The 22,555-nt window shown below is 48.2% G+C and overlaps 1 protein-coding gene across 1 annotated transcript; it reads right to left on the bottom strand.

Moving 5' to 3' along the window:
- Window positions 1-3,941: 3,941 nt before the first annotated feature.
- KCTD7 (potassium channel tetramerization domain containing 7) lies at window positions 3,942-18,066 on the bottom strand. The gene is made up of 5 exons (XM_008018267.3): window positions 17,482-18,066; window positions 13,537-13,706; window positions 8,542-8,720; window positions 7,745-8,117; window positions 3,942-7,320 (listed from the first exon to the last, which is right to left on the bottom strand). The coding sequence occupies exons 1-5, from the start codon at window positions 17,623-17,625 to the stop codon at window positions 7,308-7,310; spliced, it is 879 nt and encodes a 292-aa protein (XP_008016458.1). The 5' UTR covers window positions 17,626-18,066; the 3' UTR covers window positions 3,942-7,307.
- Window positions 18,067-22,555: the final 4,489 nt, after the last annotated feature.

Genomic DNA, 22,555 nt, shown 5'->3' with positions numbered 1-22,555 from the left:
ATTTGGGAGTCTGAGGCAGGGAATTGCTTGAACCCGGGATGCAGGGGTTGCAGTCAGCTGAGATTGCACCACTGCATTCCAGCCTGGGTGACAGAGCGAGACTCCATCTCAAAAAAAAAAGAGAGAATCCTCTGGAAGTCATGTTTGTTGAGGGGTGAATAAGGTTGACATAGAGGCCAGAAGTGGCTAGAAAAGGTACATCATAATCTGATGACAGACCCCTGTTATAGAGTGTTTCTGGATGGTTCAGTCTTTCCCACAGTTGACTGGATCTTCTCCTGGTGTACAATAGCTCTGTGTCCACCTGGTGTCAAGTGGTTGGAGAAGGGGGACACCTAGGATCTCCAGATCATGTCATTCCTCAGGAAAAACAAGTGTGTGAGGGAAGAAGTCCTTTGTAGTCCAGGAATTGAACTGCCCTCTTCCTAAGACTGCTCTGTTTATTTATTTGTGTGTGTGTGTGTGTGTGTGTGTGTGGTGTGGTGGAGGGTCGGGGGTGCATTTTGGAAGAAGACACAAAATTCTGTCCTTTAAATCTACCTAGATAATGCACATCTATGAATTCTATAGTAATACTGTCAGTCTTCCTTTGCATTTAGATATTAGAAGCAGGTATTCACCTGAGAAAAAATGAGGTACCTAAATTCACAGCTAATAAGATAGATCACTGTAGACATGACTGGGGAAGGGAAAAGAAAAGCACATAACTATCCTTGCTCAGAACAAAAACTACTAGGCTGGCATGGTGGCTCATGCCTGTACTCCCAGCACTTTGGGTGGTCAAGGCGGGCAGATCACCTGAGTTCAGGAGTTCGAGACCAATCTGGCCAATATGGTGAAACCGCATCTCTACTAAAAATACAAAAATTAGCTGGGCATGGTGGCGTGTCTGTAATCCCAGCTACTTGGGAGGCTGACGAAGGAGGATCGCTTGAACCCAGCTGGCGGAGGACGTAGTGAGCTGAGATTGCACCACTGCACTCCAGCCTGGGCAACAGAGCAAGACTGTCTCCAAAAAATAAATAAATAAATAAATAAATAAATAAATAAATAAATAAATAAATAAATATTTAAATTATGTTTAAAAAACAGGGAAATTAAGCTAAAGTACGTGATGGGAAAAACAAAATGGTAAGGAATTAAAAGAAAGCTAAAGGTAAGTAAATAAAAGCTACGGGAACATGCTGTAAGTTCAACAAACCAAAATTAAGTAAAGCTAGTAAAGAGGTCATCTACACAAGAATGATGAAGGGACACTTGGTAGTATAGAGATCTGAGTCCAAGGGCCACGAGTCCCAAGCCATGCACACGGCATCCCCTGAACTACACTAAGGAGCCTCCCATTCTGTTACGCTTCTGATTTCGGAAGTAGGCTATACAGCTTGTCTATGCAGGGACACCTGCAGGGCTTCAGGAGTCTCATTAATTCAGATGGTTCCAGATCATCCCACTCCTGGGGTCCAGCCAAGGAGCCATGACTCACCTACTCTGTCATACTCCATTCATCACCCTGTGAGCAGGGCCTCCTTCACCTAGTGGATATGTGTCCCTCACTCAGGTCAGTAAATTGGGAGCCCCATCTACCCCCTTAACACAGGGGCTACTTAAGGGCTACACATTTGATATGGTTTGGCTCTGTGTCCCTACCCAAATCTCATGTTGAACTATAATCCCCACTTGTCAGGGGAGGGCCCTGGAGGGAGGTGATTAGATCATGGAGGTAGATTTTCCCTATGCTGTTCTTGTGATAGTGAGTTTTCATGAGCTCTGATGGCTTAAAAGTGCATTTCCCCAATCTCTTTTTTTTTTTTTTTTTTTGAGATGGAGTCTTACTCTGTTTCCAGGTTGGAGTGCAGTAGTGTGATCTCGGCTCATTGCAACCTCCACCTCCTGAGTTCAAGCAAGTCTCCTGCCTCAGCCTCCCGAGTAGCTGGGACTACAGGTGCATGCCACCATGCCCAGCTAATTTTTTTGTATTTTGTTTTTTAGTAGAGATGGGGTTTCACCATGTTGGCCAGGATGGTCTCAATCTCTTGACCTTGTGATCTGCCTGCCTCGGCCTCCCAAAGTACTGGGATTATACAGGCATCAGCCACCACACCTGGCCTCCCCACTTTCTCTCTCTCCTGCCACCATGTAAGACGTGCCTTGCTTCTCCTTCGCCTTCTGCCATGATTATAAGTTTCCCAAGGCCTCCCAGCCATGCAAACTGTGGGTCAATTAAACCTCTTTTCTTTATAAATTATGCAGTCTCAGGTAGTTCTTTACTGCAGTGTGAAAATGGACTAATACAACATCTATGGCAGATTTTTTTTCTTTTCTTCCTAGAATCCTTTCCTAAAGTATGAAGACTTTTTTTTTTTTTTTTTTTTTTTTAGACGGAGTCTTGCTCTGTCGCCCAGGCTGGAGTGCAGTGGCCGGATCTCAGCTCACTGCAAGTTCCGCCTCCCGAGTTTACGCCATTCTCCTGCCTCAGCCGCCCAAGTAGCTGGGACTACAGGCGCCCGCCACCTCGCCCGGCTAGTTTTTTCGTGTTTTTTAGTGGAGACGGGGTTTCACCATGTTAGCCAGGATGGTCTCGCTCTCCTGACCTCGTGATCCGCCCATCTCGGCCTCCCAAAGTGCTGGGATTACAGGCTTGAGCTACCGCACCCGGCCGAAGACTTTCTGATACTTGTCCTAGATATGTGCTTTCCAAATCTTCACAGGTCAGGCAGAGTCAAGCCCTGAACCTCAGAAGGAGGATACTTAGCTTTCAAGAGGAAGGGAGGATCATGCTGTTGAACAACCCTGAGGATTTCACAAAGGGGCTCTGGGTTTGAATGCTGACTCTTCCACTTACTAGCTCTGCACTCTCGGGGAAACTATACCTCTATGAGCTTCAGTTTCCAGCCTGTATTGTTAGTGTACTATTACTATGTGACTGCACTCAGTAATTAGGTCAGGGAATATATTTGGCACAGATGATGCAGTGTTTTTGTTTAAAACCCAGAATAATCAGATTTCAGGGAAGCAATTGGAGGGTATGAAGCTACTCGGAGCTTCAGGACTCACCTCTCTGAATTAATCCATGATGTGACTCCAAGGGGCATCTTGATGAGGGCGCTCATTAGCCAGGAAGGTGTCAAGCTCCACTTTCAAAGGAAGGGCGACTTACGTCCATTTTCCTTAAGGAAGGGTTTTTTTTGTTTTTTTGTTTTTTTGTTTTTTTTTGAGACGGAGTCTCGCTCTGTCGCCCAGGCTGGAGTGTAGTGGCGCGATCTCGGCTCACTGCAAGCTCCGCCTCCTGGGTTCACACCATTCTCCTGCCTCAGTCTCCCAAGTAGCCAGGATTACAGGGGCCTGCCACCACGCCCGGCTAATTTTTTGTATTTTTTTTAGTAGAGACGGGGTTTCACTGTGTTAGCCAGGATGGTCTCAATCTCCTGACCCTGTGATCCGCCCACCTCAGCCTCCCAAAGTGCTGGGATCACAGGCATGAGCCACCGCGCCCAGCCAAGGAAGGGTCTTAACCACTAAGGCTCACATAAATTTAGAGCACTTATTTCCCTGTTGAAAAGGAAGTGGTGATATGACGGGAGGAATTTATTTTAGAACTACCTGACATGGTTGTGAGCCACATACGTGACTGCACCTGTAGTCTCTTCTTTCCTTGGAGAACTCCCAACAGAAGAGGACAGATTTTGCCTAGGCTGGGGTGGGCACCTGCCTACCTGAAACAGAGACAAGTCTAGAGTAACTCCAGAAGGGTCCTCAAGAGGCCCACCTCCCTTTCAGGGCAGAAGTTCAGCTGCTGGTCTCAGGGAAAAGCCTGTCTTGTTGTGTGGAGCATCCCCAAACATACCACATTTTAAGCAGAAATAAAAAATATTTGCTGACAAAGTGGGTGTCAGAGAAGGGATGAGCACACATCTCTAAAAAAGAAAGGCGCAGCACGCAGGTTCTAGTTCTTGACTTTAATGCCCTTGGAGTGTACTGAGGCTCCATACACCAAAGCACTCACAGACAGGTACATGAACTCACACAGGAAGTGTTATACTGTGTACATAAACCCAATACCGTACAGAAGGACGACGACGGACCCAGGTGACTCGAGGTGACTGCCTGTTCCCATACCCACTGTTTGTTCCCACCTCCCTCAACCCCTGCCAACCCCCATCCTTCCCCACTCAATACGTATATACACAGATATGATTCTCTCAGAATTCCAAAAAGTGCCTCTCCCACCCCAGTTCCCAACACTCCAGCTTTGGATGAAAAAAGCCTCTCTCTTTTAAGATCATGAGACAGGCACCACCTTCATGCAAGAGCCCCAGAAAAATAGTACCCAAGAAAGCTTAATAATGTATATTGGAATCAAATATGGATAGAACATATGCAGAAGGACAATATTTGAAATATTACTGGGATCAAAATGCTCAGTGTGGGTAGTTTTTGTTTTGTTATTGCTGTTTGCTTTAACCTGTTCAAGAGCTGGTTTAGACCAAGACCACACATGGGTGCTCACGCCGCCTGTGTCTTGTAAATGTCACCTCCTAGTCCTCCAGCAAGCAACCCAGAACAGGAAGATTATATCACCTGATAAGCCTGAAGCACAAGGCTCAGACAGCTCCCAGAATATCCTAAGCCCCAGGAAAGAACAGAAACTTCCAGAGTACAGCTGACTGCTTTCTGCATGGTAAGCACTGGGCAGCCTGGTGAACAAGGCAGAGGTAGGATAAGGAAGGTGGTGATTCCTTCCTTTGATTTAGGGTGTTACGCAAAGAATTCCTCCCCTGGAATGGGATGTGTTTCAGTGTGGTTTTGCTTCAGTCTTTTTCATTGCTATAACATTAGCTTTTTTATCTTTAAGGAATTTTATTATGGCGAGCATTTCACCATGTGGTCCCATCTCCTGAAACTTTCACTTTGGTTTGACTCACTGATAACTACCGGCCTGCCTCAAGGCAAGATGAATCCAGTCCCTTGTCAAGCGAGAGGGATTTACTGACATTACACACAACAATTCTATAAAGATGCACTTCCTTCTGATCAGGGAGAAGCTTTCAACCTTTGGAGCCTTCCTTCCAGACCCAACCCTTCTTCTGCTCTGGGCCTGGCCACTCAGAGTTGAAAAGGGATCAAATGGGGAGAAATCACTTCCACAGGGATAACCCCTTTATTTGGAGGCCATTAGCACAATCCACCACATCTAATTCACTTTTTCGCCTGGCCTCGGTTTCTCATCAGAGAATGGAGAAACTAGACCACTGAAGGCGTTCACTCTATTTAGAAAGAGCTCTCAGCTTGCTGCCCAGTGTCACCTCTCTGTCTTCTCTACTGGCCAGAGCCTTGTGTCCTACAGTGGCACAGAAGACATTACTGTGAGGATCACATAGGGAGTCAGAGAAACAGGGGTTTCTCCAGCGAGAGACACAAGAACAGTGTTCTTACCCAGCATCCCTGTAACCCTAAGCCAGCCTTCAGGACCTGTTTTTGAGCAAACTTGCATTTGAGCAAACAAGTTTCTCCCTGGCTTGCATGTATGGACTCTAAATAACCAAGCCCTGCGATGCTCCGTGGGATGGCGGGTAGCAGAAGGGGTCAAGGCCACATTACTGAAAGCATTGGGCTTAATGAACTGCTCTCTGTTCACACAGACTTTTTCAATAGTCTGCCTCTCTGTCAAAAAATGAACACATATTAGGCAGTAGGTAACACCAATCAGAAGAACCAAAATCAAAGACTTTTGTCTTAGAACAATGCAAGAGCCATGTTTTTGGGCTAACCTCCAAGCAGGGACATCAGCTCCAAAAAAGAGACTATCCCTTTGTATATGAGAACAATAGAGAGAGCCCATATCTCAGAACATGAATGACTGTTCTTTCCTCTTAGATCTCAGTATTCACCTCTTTTCCACCTCTAAAAGAGTACAACAGGAGTGCACAACCATGCCCTGGAATCTCTGCTTACACAGAGGGAACAGGAGGTCACTGCCTTCCAGCCCCACGGAGGAATTCAACCAAAGTCCCAGGGCTTGGTCTTCTCTTCCTCATATGAACACAGACTTCAGCTCCCCCTATACCCATCTCATCTATCTGGTCCTGTAAGTCTGAGACCAGTGAGGTGGTCCTCCCCAATTCCTTTATTTATTTATTTTAACGGTGGTGTTGCCCAGGCTGGAGTACAGTGGCTAGCCATAGGCATGATCATAGTACACTACAGTCTTCATCTCCTGGGCTCAAGTGATCCTCCTGCCTCAGCCTCCGGAGTAGCTGGTACTACAGGTGTGTGCCTGAGTAGCCTGGGCTACAGGCGTGTGCCCAAGTAGCTGGGTCTACAGACATGTTCCTGGCTCACATCAATTCTTCACACATTAAAAAAAAATATCTCCCTTCAAGAATACCCAGGAAGAGACAGGTACGGTCATGATTACAGAGAGACGCCCTTAATGCAGCACGGAAATGTTACATTGTGATCAGTGGTGCTACACAGTTCTTCCTTTAGGAGATGCATGTCCAGACCCTGACTAGTTGGCCCAGGCTGTGGACAGAGCAAGAAAGAAATGCAGTAGTAACAGATCCTTGGGGATCTTTTTCAATTTCTGAAATAGAGGAGTAAGTAAAACAAAATATAGAGGAGTGAGGAGTGAGGAGTAAAACAAAATATAGAGAAGACAAAAATAGAGGAGTGAGGAATAAAACAAAAGGGAAGTCTTCTCTGTCTTCCTACGGCTCCTAGGATAGCTGTGTGTCTCACCCAGCCCTTCCTTTACCTTCTCAGAAGACATGCTCTCCTAGGAGAATGTTACCAGGACAGAGCAACAGGGTTTAAAGAGGGGGCCCCTTCCAAAGAGGTTCACCACAAATTGGATTCTAACACATGAGATAGCAGCCAAGGAGGTGTTCTGAGCCTCTAAAAAGGATGTTACATGTCAAACATAACAGAAGATCTAGGCATCTTGCCTGCTTGACTTGGGGAATCTTCAAAAGAAGCCTCTGAAATTTGCATTCCAGGCCTGTGAGAAGACAACCCTGCAAGCAAGGAGGGTGGTGGAAGATAGAAGAAGCTGTGGCCCTAAGACAGGGCTGTAAACACTGTGGTTTTCTAAGGCCAACTGGGTGCATAGCTTTGGCAGCTATGGTTAAATCTCCAAAAGGTGGTGAAGAACATGTTCCGGAAGGAAAAGAGAAGTCTTTCCACATTTTAGGAAGGTGGGCAACTATTCTTGGAGGAGAAGGGGTGCAGTGGGACAGAAGATGCTCTTTCTTCTTCAGCCAGGGGCTATGGGGTGGCTGGTCAGGTAAATCCCCCATCATGTTCCGTGTTCACACCAATACACTAAACACAAGGGAGGGACGCTTGAACAGGGTCGAGGAAGTGATTAGGCCTCATCAATTTGATAACGTGGCTCTAAAATGGGCAGAAACTCTCTTGCAAGGTCAAGAAGGTGACAAAACTTCTCGGGACTTCCTGCTCAAGCCCTAGCTATCAGCCTCAAGGAAAGACTACCATGCCTTGAGGAAAGGCCAGGTGAGCGCTGGCCGGAGTGCCTGCAGGCCGCAAGCCCTGAGCTCAACCCTGAGGTGCAGTCAGGGAGAGTGGGGCTACACCTCTGTCCCCTGGGAGCTGTGCCTCAGGACTCGGTCCTCACCTCGGCAGATTCTGGGGCAGTCAGCAGCCCCTTCAGGGATCTTACTCCCACAGCCACCAAGTGTGGTGGACATCCTCCCTGATGGGACTCTTGCCTACCAAGGCTACTCACCACCATGTGATCTTGAACTCATAGATGGGGCGCTTGCAGTAGTAGTGGTTCACAAGGTGCTTGTCACACACCCCGATGCACTGGTGGTCCACGGTGAGGCCCTGGGCCGAGAGGTCCGTGACCAGGCAGTGCAACAGGTCATAAACATCAGCCACAGCCTCCCAGGGCCCAAAAGACACATCCACTTCACAGTGGTGCTCAAAAAGCTGCCCGTCACTCTCACTCCGCTCAAAGCGCAGGGAGTTGAGGAGCGGACACTCATACGGGGTGATGGGCATCTCCTCCTTGAAGACACAGACCTTGAGCTTGGCAAAGCGGGCCTTCCGCTGGACCGCACGCAGCCGGGCGATCTCCACAATCCGCTCCAAGTGGTCTATGAGGATGAACACAACACCTATCACTGGGGTGAAGGGGCAGGACGCGGTGGCAGAGATGCACAGAAAAATAGTCCTGAAGATGGCAGGATGCAGGAGGGGAAAGACAGATTTCTCGGGGAAAGGATTCAGGGGGCCAACGAAGGGCACAAACTGAAACAAGGGTCATGGTTCTCTACAGTAATGGAGAGCCAATGGGACGAGGGTTGTCCTTCTGAAACACAATTTGCTGACTGTCACAGGCCAGGTAGGACCACCTTAACTGGAATCTCCCCAGTGTGACTGGGAGGTGACGACACTCCCTCCCATCTTGAGTAATCTGGATGAATGCTGCCCCTGGTGTTGTGATGGAGACCTAAACACTCACAGATGCCTTGCAGACCGCCTCCCACATACCCACCATCCTGGGCAGCTGACCCTCACCTTTGTAATAGGGCATGAGTCCCAGAAACGCTTGGCGCACCTTCTCGCCCTTCAGTGGCTGCATGTTCTCCAGCTGCTCCAGGAGGGGCCCGATGGCATAGTACTGGGCCTCTTTGTACACAGCTCGAACACGCTCCCTGGGTGGGAGGTCCCCTGAGCGCAGGAAATTCAGCACATCTCTGAGCAGGAAGGAAAGAGGGTCGGTGACAAGGAGCTCATGCTCCTGGGCAGTGCCATACAGTGCATTGGACAAAATCTAAAACTAGACTGCCAGCTGTGTTACACTGGGTAAATGAACCTAACCTCTCCATGCTTCAGTTTCTCTGTCTGTAAAAGTGGAGAAAATAAAACCTCATGATGTATTAGGAATTAAGTGATTAGAAAATCCCTGGCACAGAGTAGAGCCTCAATAAGTGTTACCAGTTGTTGTTATCAGTAAGCAACTATAATTACTATCATTAGGTATAATATTAGGTATTATTAGGCATATGTAAGTAAAATGGAAAGATATGACATCTAGCCCTTTATATACATTTGTTTTAGAATTGAGGTGAAATATTCAATAAATGTACAAATATTAACTGTACAGTTCAATTTTTTTTAAGTATGAATATACCCATCCAACCACACCTAGATCAAGATGAAACATTTCCATTCCTTAAGGTTTCTCATGCCACTTCCCAGTTAATCCCTACGGAAGGAACCACTCTAACTTCTCCTTCGATCAGTAAAGATGAGTTTTGCCTTTTCTTGAAATACATATAAATAGAATTATACAGTATGTTCTCTTTTGTACCTGGCTTCTTTCCTTTAACATAATGTTTTTGAAATTTATCCACCAAATAAATAAAAACAAACCAGTAGTTTGTTATTATTATTATTTATTATGTAAGTATACCCTTGCATGAATATGGTATAATTTATTTACCCTGTTGTCTCTTTGATGGACATTTGGGTTGTTTCCAGTTTTTGGCTATTATGAGTAAAGCTGGGATGAGCAATGTTATTATTATTATTTATTATGTAAGTATACCCTTGCATGAATATGGTATAATTTATTTACCCTGTTGTCTCTTTGATGGACATTTGGGTTGTTTCCAGTTTTTGGCTATTATGAGTAAAGCTGGGATGAGCATTCCTATATTAGACCTTTAGGCCAGGCATGGTGGCTCACACCTGTGATCCCAGCACTTTGGGAGGCCGAGGTGGGTGGATCACCTGAGCTCAGGAGTTTGAGACCAGCCTGGCCAAAATGGTGAAACTCCATCTCTACTAAAAATACAAAAATTAGCCAGGTATGGTGGTGGGCGTCTGTAATCCCAGCTACTCAGGAGGCTGAGGCAGGGGAACTGCTTGAACCTGGGAAGCGGAGGTTGCAGTGAGCTGAGATCATGCTACCGCACTCCAGTCTGGGTTACAGAGTGAGACTCTATCTCAAAATAAAAAAAACCTTTAGTGGACACAAGCACAAATTTCTTTTGAGTAAGTATCAGGAGTAGAATTGTTCGGTCATAGGGTAAGCACGTGGCTAACAAAGTGGTTGCAGCATTTTACATTCCCACCAGCAATGCAGAAGAGTTCTAGGTGTTCCCCATCCTTGCCACTAGTATTATTCTGTAGCTATGCAGAGCAGGTAAAATGCCTAACCATAATGTCTGAAAGAACAGTTCCAGGGCTGAATAAAATCACATATTGTATTTTCTTAAAATAAAAATTCAGTCCTTCCAATTCACTTTTCAGATTTTCTTTTCTTCTTTTTTAAGAGATAGGGTCTTGTTGTGTCACCCAGGCTGGAGGGCAGTGGTGCAATCGTAGCTCAAGGCAGCCTCTAACTCCTAGGCTCAAGCAGTCCTCCTGCCTCAGTCTCCCGAATAGCTGGGACCATAGGTGCAAGCCACCAGCTTTTCAGATTATTTAGTGCTGAGTAATCAGATACATCACTGGTACGTGTAGAAGAGAGTGAGTAAATCCCAAGATTATGCTGCTACCTCAATAATAGCTTAGTCTATGACCTAATACAACACCAGCTAACACTCGCTAAGTATTACTCGGTGCCAGCCACTATTCATGGGTTATCCCATGTAATCCTCTCAATGACATTGGGGGGGTGTGCTATCTTATCTCTATGTCATAAATGAGGCTCAAGTGGGGCCCAGCCAGGTTCAGGAACATGCTTGCTCAAGTAGCCACCACTGCCAGAGGCTCAGATCCAGCCAGGGCTGACTCTACACCCACATCCACCATGGTCCAGCTTCAGCAGAAGCATTTGGACCAGAGTGTGGCAAGCTGATGACAACGGGGAACAACCCCAGGCGGAGGCCCAAGCGGCCTTCATGGTGGGTGCTGGAGGTGCATAAGCTGTATAGCAAGAAATGCACCCTACGAAATGCCCTGAACCCCCTATTTTATCTGAGTCATTCAACAACTTCATCTGCTGCTGATGAATCATAGGTCACAGGAACTCATCAGCCAAAGTATGAATGTCGCCATCCATCTCCTGCTTTCTGCCATGCCCTTGCCTGGCGCTGTCACTCTCTAACTGTGGCCACCTGGGCGTGGGCACATCCACCTCAAGTCAAACCCGGACCCTCCTCCCCAAAATCCCTTCTAAATCTTCAGCAAACCTTGGTGAGCTCTGAAAAACAAAACCCTGGGGCAAGGCCCAGCTAAGGGTGTTGTGGGAGCTGCCAGCTGGAGCCGGCACTTTCCTTCCCCAAACAGCCTGCAAACAAATATCTTTTTATAGTTCTGCAGAGCGATGTGACACTGTTTTCTCAGCATTGGAGGCAGCTGATAGCCCACTGGGGAAACCCAGATGCTTCCAAGCAAGTTATCTGACCAAGGGCTCCTTTCTGAGAATAAAAATAATCTTTCCCACAGTGTGGGCAATCCTACTTGGAAGCCAGCACAGAGATGCAGTGGTTGGAGAGTTTCTGCCTCCCAGACACTTGGTTCAAGGTCTCTAGTCATCTCCAATGTCAGACTGAAAGAGCTAAGAGTTCCAGTCACGTACTCTGAAAAGGACATGGCTAGGGGTCATACCAAGGCTCTTTATATAATCCTCATTGACAAGCCTGTGCAGCAGCTATAATTATTTCTCATTTCACAAACATGGAACCTGAGATATAAAGTCTTTAAATTGTTTATGTGTAAGACTGTCAGAAGTCCTTTCTTGGGAAAGGTTTTGTTTTCTTTTTTCAGAGACAGAGTCTCGGCCGGGCACAGCCTGTAATCCCAGCACTTTGGGAGTCTGAGGCAGGAGGATCACTTGAGTTCAGGAGTTTGAGAACATCCTGGCCAACATAGTGAAACCTCATCTATACAAAAAATCAAAATCAGCCAGGCGTGGTGGTGTGCACCTCTAGTCCCAGCTACTTAGAAAACTGAGACAGGAGAACTGCTTGCACCTAGGAGGTCAAGGCTGTAGTGAGCCATGCTCACGCCACTGCACTCAGCTAGGGCAACAGAGCAAGACGCTGACTCAAAAAAAAAAAAAAAGACAGTCTCACTCTATTGCCCTGGCTGGAGCACAGTGGTAGGATCACGACTCGCTGCAGCCTCCAACTCCTGGGCTCAACCAACCCTCCCAACTCCGCCTCACAAGTAGCTGTGACTACAGGCAAGTGCCACCGTGCCTGGCTGCTATTTTGCTGCTGTTGAGATTGTGTTTTGCCACGTTTTAGTGTTACCTCACAGGAACAACAGAGGTTTTTTCTTTTTTTTTTTAAAGACTTTCCTTGTCAAAATTAAAGAACAACACTATGTCAGTCTTTCATCTTTTTTTTACTGTTTTAAACTACTGAAGAAGTCTGGTAACCATTGCTACACACGTTTCCTTCCCATGGCAAGGCTGAGCCCCAAAATCCAGATCTAAAGGTACTCTCCAAGTTGTTTTAGACTACCCCCCGACATGGGATTACACTTATTCCTCTCCACACAGATGACAACTTCCTGGTCTCATATTGCGTGGGATAGCCAGGTGTGGTGGCGCATGCCTGTAGTCCCAGCTGTTCAGGAGGCTGAGGTGAGAAGACTGCTTGAGCCAGGAGTTGAAGGATGCAGTGAGCTATGATGGCACTGGTGAACAGCCGCTACATTCCACCCTGGGCAATAGAGCAAGACCCTATCTCAAAAAAACCCCCCCAAAAAACAAAAACCACCTAAAATTAAATAAATACTGTAATACCAGCATTTTGGGGGGCCAAAGTAGGAGGATTGTCTAAGGCCAGGAGCTTGAGACCACTCTGGGCAACACAGCAAGATCCCACCTCTATTTATATATATATATAAAATGATGATAGTATCACACACATTAAGACCAGTGGAAGCCCCAGTGCATCAGAGCACATATATATATACATATATGTGTGTGTGTATGTGTATGTCTGTGTGTGCATGTGTATATAATTAAATAAATAAAAATGAAATTTTGTTTTGTTTTGTTTTTTTGAGATGGAATCTCGGTCTGTCGCCCAGGCTGGAGTGCAAAGGTGGGATCTTGGGTCACTGCAACCTCTGCCTCCTGGGTTCAAGTGATTCTTCTACCTCAGCTTCCTAAGTAGCTGGGATTACAGGTATGAGCCACCACACCCAGCTAATTTTTGTATTTTTAGTAGAGATGGGGTTTCACCATGCTGTAGTGAACTGGTCTCGAACTCCTGGCCTCAAGTGATCCACCTACCTCAGCCTCCCAAAGTGCTGGGATTACAGGCAAGAGCCACCACGCCCAGCTGAAAATAAAAATTGTTTAACTGTCTAGGATGGAAGCAATTTCATCCAGCCAGTGTGTGTTATTTGGAATTTCGCTGGCTGTCTTTGTCTCCTTTGACAAAAAAAAAAAAAAAATTTGATCTCTTTCAATAAGCCAATTTATTAAATTCCATCAATATGTTATCTCCTCTTCTAGGTACTATGGAAGATACCAAAGTCCCATACTCAAGCCCAGGCTAATCACTTGCTAGCACTACAAAGTTGACTGTACAGGGAGAGACATACCCAAAGTGTGTGCCATCTCGGTCGATGAAGTAGCGGCCCTCGGAGTCCGTGGGGATGTAGTGCCGCCCACTGAACATGGCTGCCAACATGGTGTCTTCGTAGCACCGCAGTGTGGACAGGCGTGTAGTGAAGTGAGCCCCTCCGATGTTAAGGGGAACAACCTCAGGAAACTGGAAAGAAATCACCAGGGCTCTCAGGCAGGCAGCGGGGAATGAGAGCTGGGGCTGCTCCATCTTCACTCCCTCGGGTCTGATTGGTGCCACACCATTCATTCAGTCACTCAAGCCCAGGGGTCCATCTGAATACTTACTTTTCTCTCTTCCCACTGCCCCACCCTCATCACCTGCCAAGTCTTACCCATTCAAACCCTGATAGCTCTTTTGTTTTTTTTATTTGAGATGGAGTTTCGCTCTCATCTCCCAGGCTGGAGTGCAGTGGCGCGATCTCGGCTCACTGCAAGCTCTACCTCCCGGGTTCACGCCATTCTCCTGCCTCAGCCTCCCCAAGTAGCTGGGACTACAGGCTCCTGCCACCATGTTAATTTTTTGTGTATATATATATATTTTTAAATTTTTTGTACTTTTTTTTAGTACAGACGGGGTTTCACGGTGTTAGCTAGGATAGTCTCGATCTGCTGACCTCATGATCCACCCTCCTTGGCCTCCCAAAGTGCTGGGATTACAGGCGTGAGTCACTGCACCCGGCCCCCTGATAGCTCTTAAATCAGGTCTCTTCACCTCAACTCCATTATCACTGCTCTAGAGCTCAAGACTTCAGTGTCCTCTCACTTCCTGAATTTACCATCTTAGTGCTCTTGCTCACAGTGTCTTCTGTGCCCAAAACGCTCTTACCACTCTCCTTCTTCTGTCTATATGGCAAGTTAAATGGTGCCATATAGTGTTACAGGTTGTTCACTGCATAAAAGCTGGATGAGAGTGATCTGCTATGTGCCCTTTTTCTAATTCACACCAACGTACCATACAGGTTAGTGGCATCTACTCATTCCAGAAATTTCTATTCAAGTTCCCCTCATCTGTGAGCATTTCTGGTCTACTGTCCCTCACCTGCCCCCAGGACAGAGTTGACACATTCTTCGACTATGCTTTCATCGTGTGCCGCATTCTCCTCTATAATGGCACCTAGCACAATACATTGCCAATTATTTTCCTCTGTCAATTCACTCCACTAGACCTCAAGCTTCCCAAAGACAGGGAAAGCATCTTGGTCACCAGCCACGGGCTGCCCACAGCAGAGCTCAGTAGCTGTGTGTTGAATACTTCCAGGCACCTACTCCTCTCCTAATCTGTTAAGTGAGACGGTCTCCAGTCCAGCTAAGGTTCTGGAGGCAAGGGCTGAGTGAGGAACATGAAAATGATGGCATAAATGTACCCTAAGAAGCTCAAGGTTTCCCTTAACATGCAAGGTTTTTTTTTTTTTTTTCCCCCTGTTTTGCACTGCTTGTGGTTTCTACCAAACTGCATTTGAAAGAAATGAGGTCATTTTAAGTTCTCTTTAATCTTCCCAGAAACTTCCTCCAGATCAATTCAAATTTTATACCTATGCATCTTTTTTTTTGAAACGGAATCTCACTGCAATGCCCAGGCTGGAGTGCAATGGCACGATCTCGGTTCCCTGCAACCTCTGCCTCCTGAGTTCAAGAGATTCTGCTGCCCCAGCCTCCAAAGTAGCTGGGACTACAGGTGGGCATGGCCACACCCAACTAATTTTTGTATTTGTGGTAGAGATGGGGTTTCACCATGTTGGCCAAGCTGGTCTCAAACTCCTAACCTCAAGTGATCTGCCTGCCTTGGCCTCCCAAAGTGCTGGGATTATAGCCATGCGTCCTTTTCAATATTACGTCTCTCCTGCTCCAGTGAAAGTCTGCTTGTCTACACAGTCCCCTTCCCAGCTTTCAAATCCTTTGTGAAATAAAATAGGGTACAAATACATGAAATAAAGCTGACCCAGGGCCTTGTGCAGTGCCTGGCTCATGTAAAGACCCAAAATTCACTGAATGAACGAACAAAATAGACAGGGAGTTACACCTCTGTGTGTGTATGCACTGTTACTCTTCTGCACCCGTAGGACATGAAAATGCCTTGTGCTTACTCTGTAGGTCCTCTAAAACCATTTTATGTGTATATCAAGGGCTCAGATAACATTTTGGAATAATAATACTGAACATTTCTGGAGCTCTTTAAACCTTTTCCAAAGATACTTCATACCAATCCAAGTGTTTGCTCCATATTAGAGACGAGAGGATTGAAGCAGAGAGGACAAAAGCCATCGGAAACAGTTTTGGAGCTCACATGGGGCAATGTCATCAGCGGGGGGAGCTGGCAGTGGGGCCCTGGTCTGCAGTCTGTGGTCTTGTGCTCTTTCCCTCAAACCACATCATTTTCCCAACGACAGTGAACAAAAAAATAGCACCACTGTGACTAATGACTTTTTTCCAATTGCAGAGATTACTTCCAGATTTTTGCTCATTTTCCCATGACATTGTGTGTATGGGGCTTGCAATCCCAGCACAACACTATCTGCTTCCCAAGAGCATCATCACCTAGCCCAGCCTGTTGAGGGCCTCTATCCATTGTCCTGGGACTCCACATACCACATGCTCCTGGATCTGGCACTATCTTAGTCCCTGCCTCCTAGAAGCCATCTTCGGTGTCCAGTAACACTTCACCTTCCCTCCTCTTTATTTTTTATTTGTAGAGATGGAGTCTGTGTTGCCCAAGCTGGTCCCAGACTCCTGGCCTCAAGCAATCCTCCTGCCTTGGCCTCCCAAAATGCTGGGATTACAAGTGTAAGCCACCACACCTGGCATCGTTTCCCTTCTCTTGCTTTTTTTGTTTTTGCTTGTAGGTAGGGTCTTACTGTGTCACACCCAGGCTGGACTACAGCGGCACAATCACGGCTCACTGCAGCCTCAACCACCAGGGCTTGAGCGATTCTCCCAACTCACCTTCCTAAGCACCTGGGACTATAGGCACACACCACCAAGCCTGGCTAATTTTTATTTTTGTAGGGGCATGATCTCACTGTTGCCCTGGCTAGTCTCTAACTCCTGGGCTCAAGCAATCCTCCCACCTCAGCATCCCAAAGTGCTGAGATTACAGATGTGAGCCACCATGCCTGGTATATATTCCTGTCTCGAGTGTCATTTCAGGTGCTGACATGATAGTATCACACCCATTAAGACCCGTGGAAGCCCCAGTGCATCAGAGCACACAGCGGCCTGTGAGTGCAAGCCATGGGATGCCAGGTGACTGTAGCTACATCTATGAACTGGCCTGCTCCTTATCTGCAGACAGCCCCTTGCCTTGTTCCTTGGGCAGCTGGAGACTAGGTGCGGGCAACCACTACAGCATCCTGTTGGATTCTCTAGAAGACATCTTTTTCTTTTCTTTTCTAAAATTCATCCAACCCAAAATGCCTTTTTTTGTTTTTCTAGTCGTAGTCGGGCCGGGGCCCCCGCTATGTTGCCCAGGCTGGCCTCCAACTCCTGCCCTCAAGCGATCCTCCCTCCCAATGTGTTGGGATTACAGGCTTGAGCCACCGTGCCTGGTCAGACACCATCGGCTCTCGGGGCTCCAGGGTCCCCCTCCCACGGCCCACCCTCCCTCCTATCTTCAGTAAACGTGGGACATGGGGATGGGAGTAAATCACCCCAGAGAGTACTGGGCGGAGGGGGTAGGGAATGGGGAAGCACATCTAGCGGGTGCAATTGACGGGTTGAACGTGGGTGGGGAGTGGTGCAGGTGGTCGGGGGAGGGGCGTAGGTGGGCGGGGGAGGTGCAGGTGGGTGGGGGAAGGGGGGCGCAGGTCCGCGGGCCCCGCCCCCAACCCCGGCACCGCCCACCTGCCAAGGTCAGCTATGCCCGGCGCCCGCTTCTCCCCCGCGCCCCTCCCCACGCCCCCCCGGCCCGCCGCCCGCCCGGGTACCTCCTGGGGCAGCAGGGGCAATGCGTGCCCCGCCTGCGTGGCCGTCGGCGTGGCAGGCTCCAGAAAGTCGTCTTCGGCGTCGGAGCTGGACATGGCACCGTCCTGGCGACGGCTGTCTGGCTCCCGCCCCGTGACTACCACCATCCCTCTGGCTCTGGGCAGTGGGCGCGGCTTCGGGCGGGCGGAGGCGGCGGCCCCAGGCACTCCCTACCGCCTAGCAGCGCCTGGCATGACGCGGCCGGCTGCGGGCGGGCCTGAGGGGGCCGAGAGGCAGTGCGCAGGCGGGAGGGCGGCGGCTCAGTCAACGCCGACCCGCTTGCGCCCAGCCGCTGGCCTGACGCCACCGCCTCCAGCTACTGGCCGACGCCGCTCTGATTCCGCCATGACTGGCAGGAAGCTCGCCCAGTCGAAGAGCAGGCAGCGCCAGCGGCCTGCGCCTGAGTGGTCCCTGGGGGGCGGCCTGCGAGCCTGCCGTGCTCTGATTGGTCCTCTGGCCAGCGGGCGCGCCCTCTCCGGGAGACCCGGCGGTGGTGGGCCGCTACGCTCTCATAACTGGGCCTCCGCTTGTTCGGTGAGAACGGTTCCCGCCGACGTCAGGGTAGACCCCTGATCTCTTCACACAAGGGCTCACGACTTACTCGAGTGTCTGTCCCCAGGGCAGCGGGTCCTTGTCTCCTCAATGGAAGGCCTGAGCACCCTTTCCTGGAGGATGTGGCGGGAGGAGGGCTGAGGTGGCTGCGCCCCGCGACCGCGGCTGGCTCCGCCCGGAGCCGCAGGGCACCGCCCAGTGTCCAGTCCTTCCCCACTCACTGACGCAGGAATCCGAACGAGAAGACCCCAAATCGGAGCACTTGAGTTCAGTGAATGACAGTGACTCCCCACCGTTACCGTTTTTCCACCGTGACATAGAGATGGAGACAGGCCCTTCCGCAAGATGCTCCTGGACTGGGAGGCGGAGTCCAGCCCCAGAGGTTCGGTCAGCGCAGGGACTCTCCTGGGGATCAAGGTTCTTAGCCCGTTCAAGCCATTTTCTCTTTTTTTTTAAAGACAGCGTCTCGCTCTTGCCCGGGCTGAAGTGCAGTGGCGCCACCATAGCTCATTGCAAACCCTGGGCTCAAGTGATCCTCCCGCCCCAGCCTCCCGAGTACCTGGGACCACAGACTCGCTCCACCACACTCAGCTGATTTTTTTACATTTTGGCTGGCCCAGTGGCTCACGCCTGTAATCCCGGCTCTTTGGTAGGCGATGCTGGTGGATCACCTCTGGTCAGGAGGCTGAGACCAGCCTGGCCAACATGGTGAAACCTCATCTCTACTAAAAATACAAAATTAGCCAGGCGTGGTGACACACTTGTAATCCCAGCTAGTGGGGAGGCTGAGGCAGGAGAATCGCTTGAACCCAGGAGATGGAGATTGCAGTGAGTCAAGATCACGGCCACTGCACTCCAGCCTGAGCAGCAAGAACAAAATTCCGTCTCAAAAAAAATTTTTTTTTTTTCTTCTAAGAAATGGGGTCTTGTCATGTTGCCCAGGCTGGTCTCAAACTCCTTGCTTCAAGCTATCCTCCCTCATCAGCCTCCCAAAGTTCTGGGATCACAGGCGTGCACAACCATGCTTCTCCTTTTCAAACCGTTTTCACACCCAGTTCCTCATCTCCTTCTCACTGTGTAGTGGCAGAAAAGAAAACTGAGTCGTAGATTAGACAGCTCCAGGATGGCAAAGATGAGCTGGTGGCACAGCACTTCCTCTCTTAGACCATCACACTCCCAGCTGTAGGAGTGTCCTAGGTCTGTGTTTTCTCCAACTTTAGTTGCATCAAAATCCCTGGAGGGAGACCTTGTTTAAGCACAGATGAAAAGGAATGAAATCACGTCATTTGCCGCAACGTTGATGGACGTCATTATGTTAAGTGAAATAAGCCAGGCACAGAAAGACATAAATATGGCATGTTCTCATCTGTGGCAGCTAAAAAACAATCGATCTCATAAATTTAGAGAATAGAAAGAAACCAGAGCCTGGGAATGGTTGGGTGAGAAATGAAGAGATTTAGGTTAATGAAGGACATACAGTTAGATAAAAAGGTTTATGTTCTATAGTTCAAAAGCAGAGTAGTGACTATAATTAACAACAATGGACTGTATATTTCAAAATAGCTGGAAGGCACTTTGCGAAGCCAAGGTAGGAGGATAACTTGAGCCCAGGAGTTCGAGACCAGCCTGGATAACATAGTTAGACCTTACCTCTACAAAAAGTAAAAAATATATATATAGCAGAGTGTGGTGGTTCACATCTGTGGTCCCAGCTACTCGAAGGCTAAAGCAAGGAGGATCGCTGGAGCCACAGAGGTCGAAGCTGCAGTGAGCTGTGATTGCATCACTGCATTCCAGAGCCTAGGTGACAGAGACCCTGTTTCAACAACAACAATAACAAAAATCTAGAAGAGAATTGAATTGTTTCCAAAACATGGGTAAATTCCCAAAGTGATGGATACCACTAATGCTCTGACTTGATCATTACACATCCTGTGCATGTAACAAAATATCACAGATACCCCATAAATATGTAAAATACTATGTAACCTTAAAAAGTAAAAATAAAAAAACAAACAGAGTCCCAGTCCCACCGCCAGAGAATCTGAGCTGACCAGTCTAGGGTGAAGCCCTTGGTAATTTGCATTCCTAACAAATACCAGGATAATTATGATGCTGCCGGTCCATGAACCACACTTTGAGTAACACTGCCCTAAAGGAGGCCCCGTGAGGCCCTCTCTTGTCTTCCATTGTACTCTCGTCTTTCTCGAAAATACCTGTAACAAAATTTCCTCTTTCAATCCTTATGCCAGTTGGGATGTTTCACCTATACCAAGAAACTGCAACCAAAAGTAGTTTAAGCAGTCAGGGAATTTTATTTTAATTTTATTTTTTTATTTATTTCTGAGACAGAGTCTCGCTGTGTCACCCTGGCTGGAGTGCAGTGGCGTGATCTCGGCTCACTGCAACCTTCACCTCCTGGGTTCACGCCATTCTCCTGCCTCAGCCTCCCGAGTAGCTGGGACAACAGGCGCCCACCACCACGCTCGGCTAATTTCTTTTTGTATTTTTATTAGAGACAGGGTTTCACCGTGTTAGCCAGGATGGTCTCGATCTCCTGACCTCATGATCCACCCGCCTTGGCCTCCCAAAGTGCTGGGATTACAGGCGTGAACCACTGAGCCCGGCCAAGGAATTTTATTATCTTACGTAACAGGAAGTCTGAGCAGACCTAGGGTTGGTTTATTAAGTAACCCAACAAGGGGCCGGGCACAGTGGCTCATGTCTATAATCCCAGCACTATGGGAGGCCGAAGCGGTCAATCACCTGAGGTCAGGAGTTTGAAACCAACCTGGCCAAGATGGTGAAACTCCATCTCTACTAAAAATACAAAAATTAGCTGGGTGTGGTGGCAGGCGCCTGTTATCTCAGCTACTAGGGAGGCTGAGGCATGAGAATCACTTGAACCTGGGAGGCGGAGGTTACAGAGAGCCAAGGTCATGCCACTGCACTCCAGCCTGCACAGCAGGAGCAAAACTCTGTCTAAAACAAAACAAAACAAAACAAAACACAATTACCAGGACTCAAATTTTTGATTTATTACTGCAGTCTGGGCAACATAGTGAGACCACATCTCTAGAGAAAGAGAAAAAAAGATAAATTAGCCATGTGTTGTGGGGAGTGGCTGTACTCCTAGCCATTCAGGAGGCTGAGGCAGTAGGATCTCTGAGCCCAGGAGATGAAGACTGCAGTGAATTATGATCGGTTATGCCACTGCACTTCAGCCTCAGTGACAGAGAAAGGCCCTACCTCTAAAAAACCAAAAACAAAAAACAAGAAAAACGAAAGTTGGGCATAGTGGCAGTGGCCCACACCTGTAGTCCCAACTATATAGGAGGCTGAGGCAAGAGGATTGCTTGAGCCCAGCCTGGACAACATAGCAAGACCCTGTCTTTAAAAACAAATTTTTTTTTTTGAGACAGAGTCTCACTCATTCTGTTGCCCAGGTTGGAGTGCAGTGGCGTGATCTCAGCTCACTGCAACCTCCACCTTCCGGGTTCAAGCTGTTCTCCTCCCTCAGCCTCCTGAGTAGCTGGGATTATAGGTGCATCCCACAATGCCTGACTAATTTTTGTAATTTTAGTAGAGACAGGGTTTCACCATGTTGCCCAGGCTGGTCTCAAACTCCTGACCTCAGGTGATCCACCTGCCTCAGCCTCCCAGAGTGCTGGGATTACAGGAATGAGCCACCACACCTGGCTTACACAGCAACTTTTATTGAAGCAGCAGTGTACAGCAGCAGCAGAGATACTGCTCCTTACAGAGCAGGGCTACCCCATAAGCAGTGTGCCCAGAGTAGCAGCTCAGAGGCAGTTCTGCATTCATATTTATACCAACTTTTAATTATATGCAAATGGAGGGGCAGTTTATATATAAATTTCTAGGATGAGGGTGGTAACTTGCGGGTCATTGGGTCGCTGCTGTGGAAAGGGGCAGTGTTGCCATGGCAATGGTAAACTGACAATGCCCACTTGTGGGTGTATCTTATGGCAAGCTGCTTCCACCCCAGACCTGTTTTAGCTAGTCTACACTTTTTTGTGGTGTCTGAGTTCCACCTCCAGAGTCCAATCCTGCCTCCTATCTCACTCCTTTGTTTTTTTATGTTGTTGTTGGTTTTTATTTTTTGAGATGGGGTCTCACTCTGTTGCCCAGGCTGGAGTGCAGTGGCGTGACCTTGGCTCACTGCAACTCCACCCCCTGAGTTCAAGGGATCCTCCATCCTCAGCCTCCCAAGTAGCTGGACCACCAATGTGTGCCACAATGCCTGGCTAAGTTTTTGTAGTTTTGGAAGAGATGGGGTTTCACCATGTTGTCCAGGCTGGTCTTGAACTCTTGACCTCCGGTGATCTGCCCTCCTCAGCCTCCCAAAGTTCTGGGATTACAGGCATGAGCCACCTCACCTAGCCCTACTTCACTTCACTCCTTTGAATTTCACAACCCTCTTCTGGCTCTCCTCTGATCTCCATCTCTTTTCCATCTTTTTTG

This window comes from Chlorocebus sabaeus, chromosome 28, assembly GCF_047675955.1.
Source record: "Chlorocebus sabaeus isolate Y175 chromosome 28, mChlSab1.0.hap1, whole genome shotgun sequence".
Taxonomy (NCBI): domain Eukaryota; kingdom Metazoa; phylum Chordata; class Mammalia; order Primates; family Cercopithecidae; genus Chlorocebus; species Chlorocebus sabaeus.
Note: the sequence above shows the minus strand (reverse complement) of the source record. Positions and strands in the feature narration are given on the sequence as shown.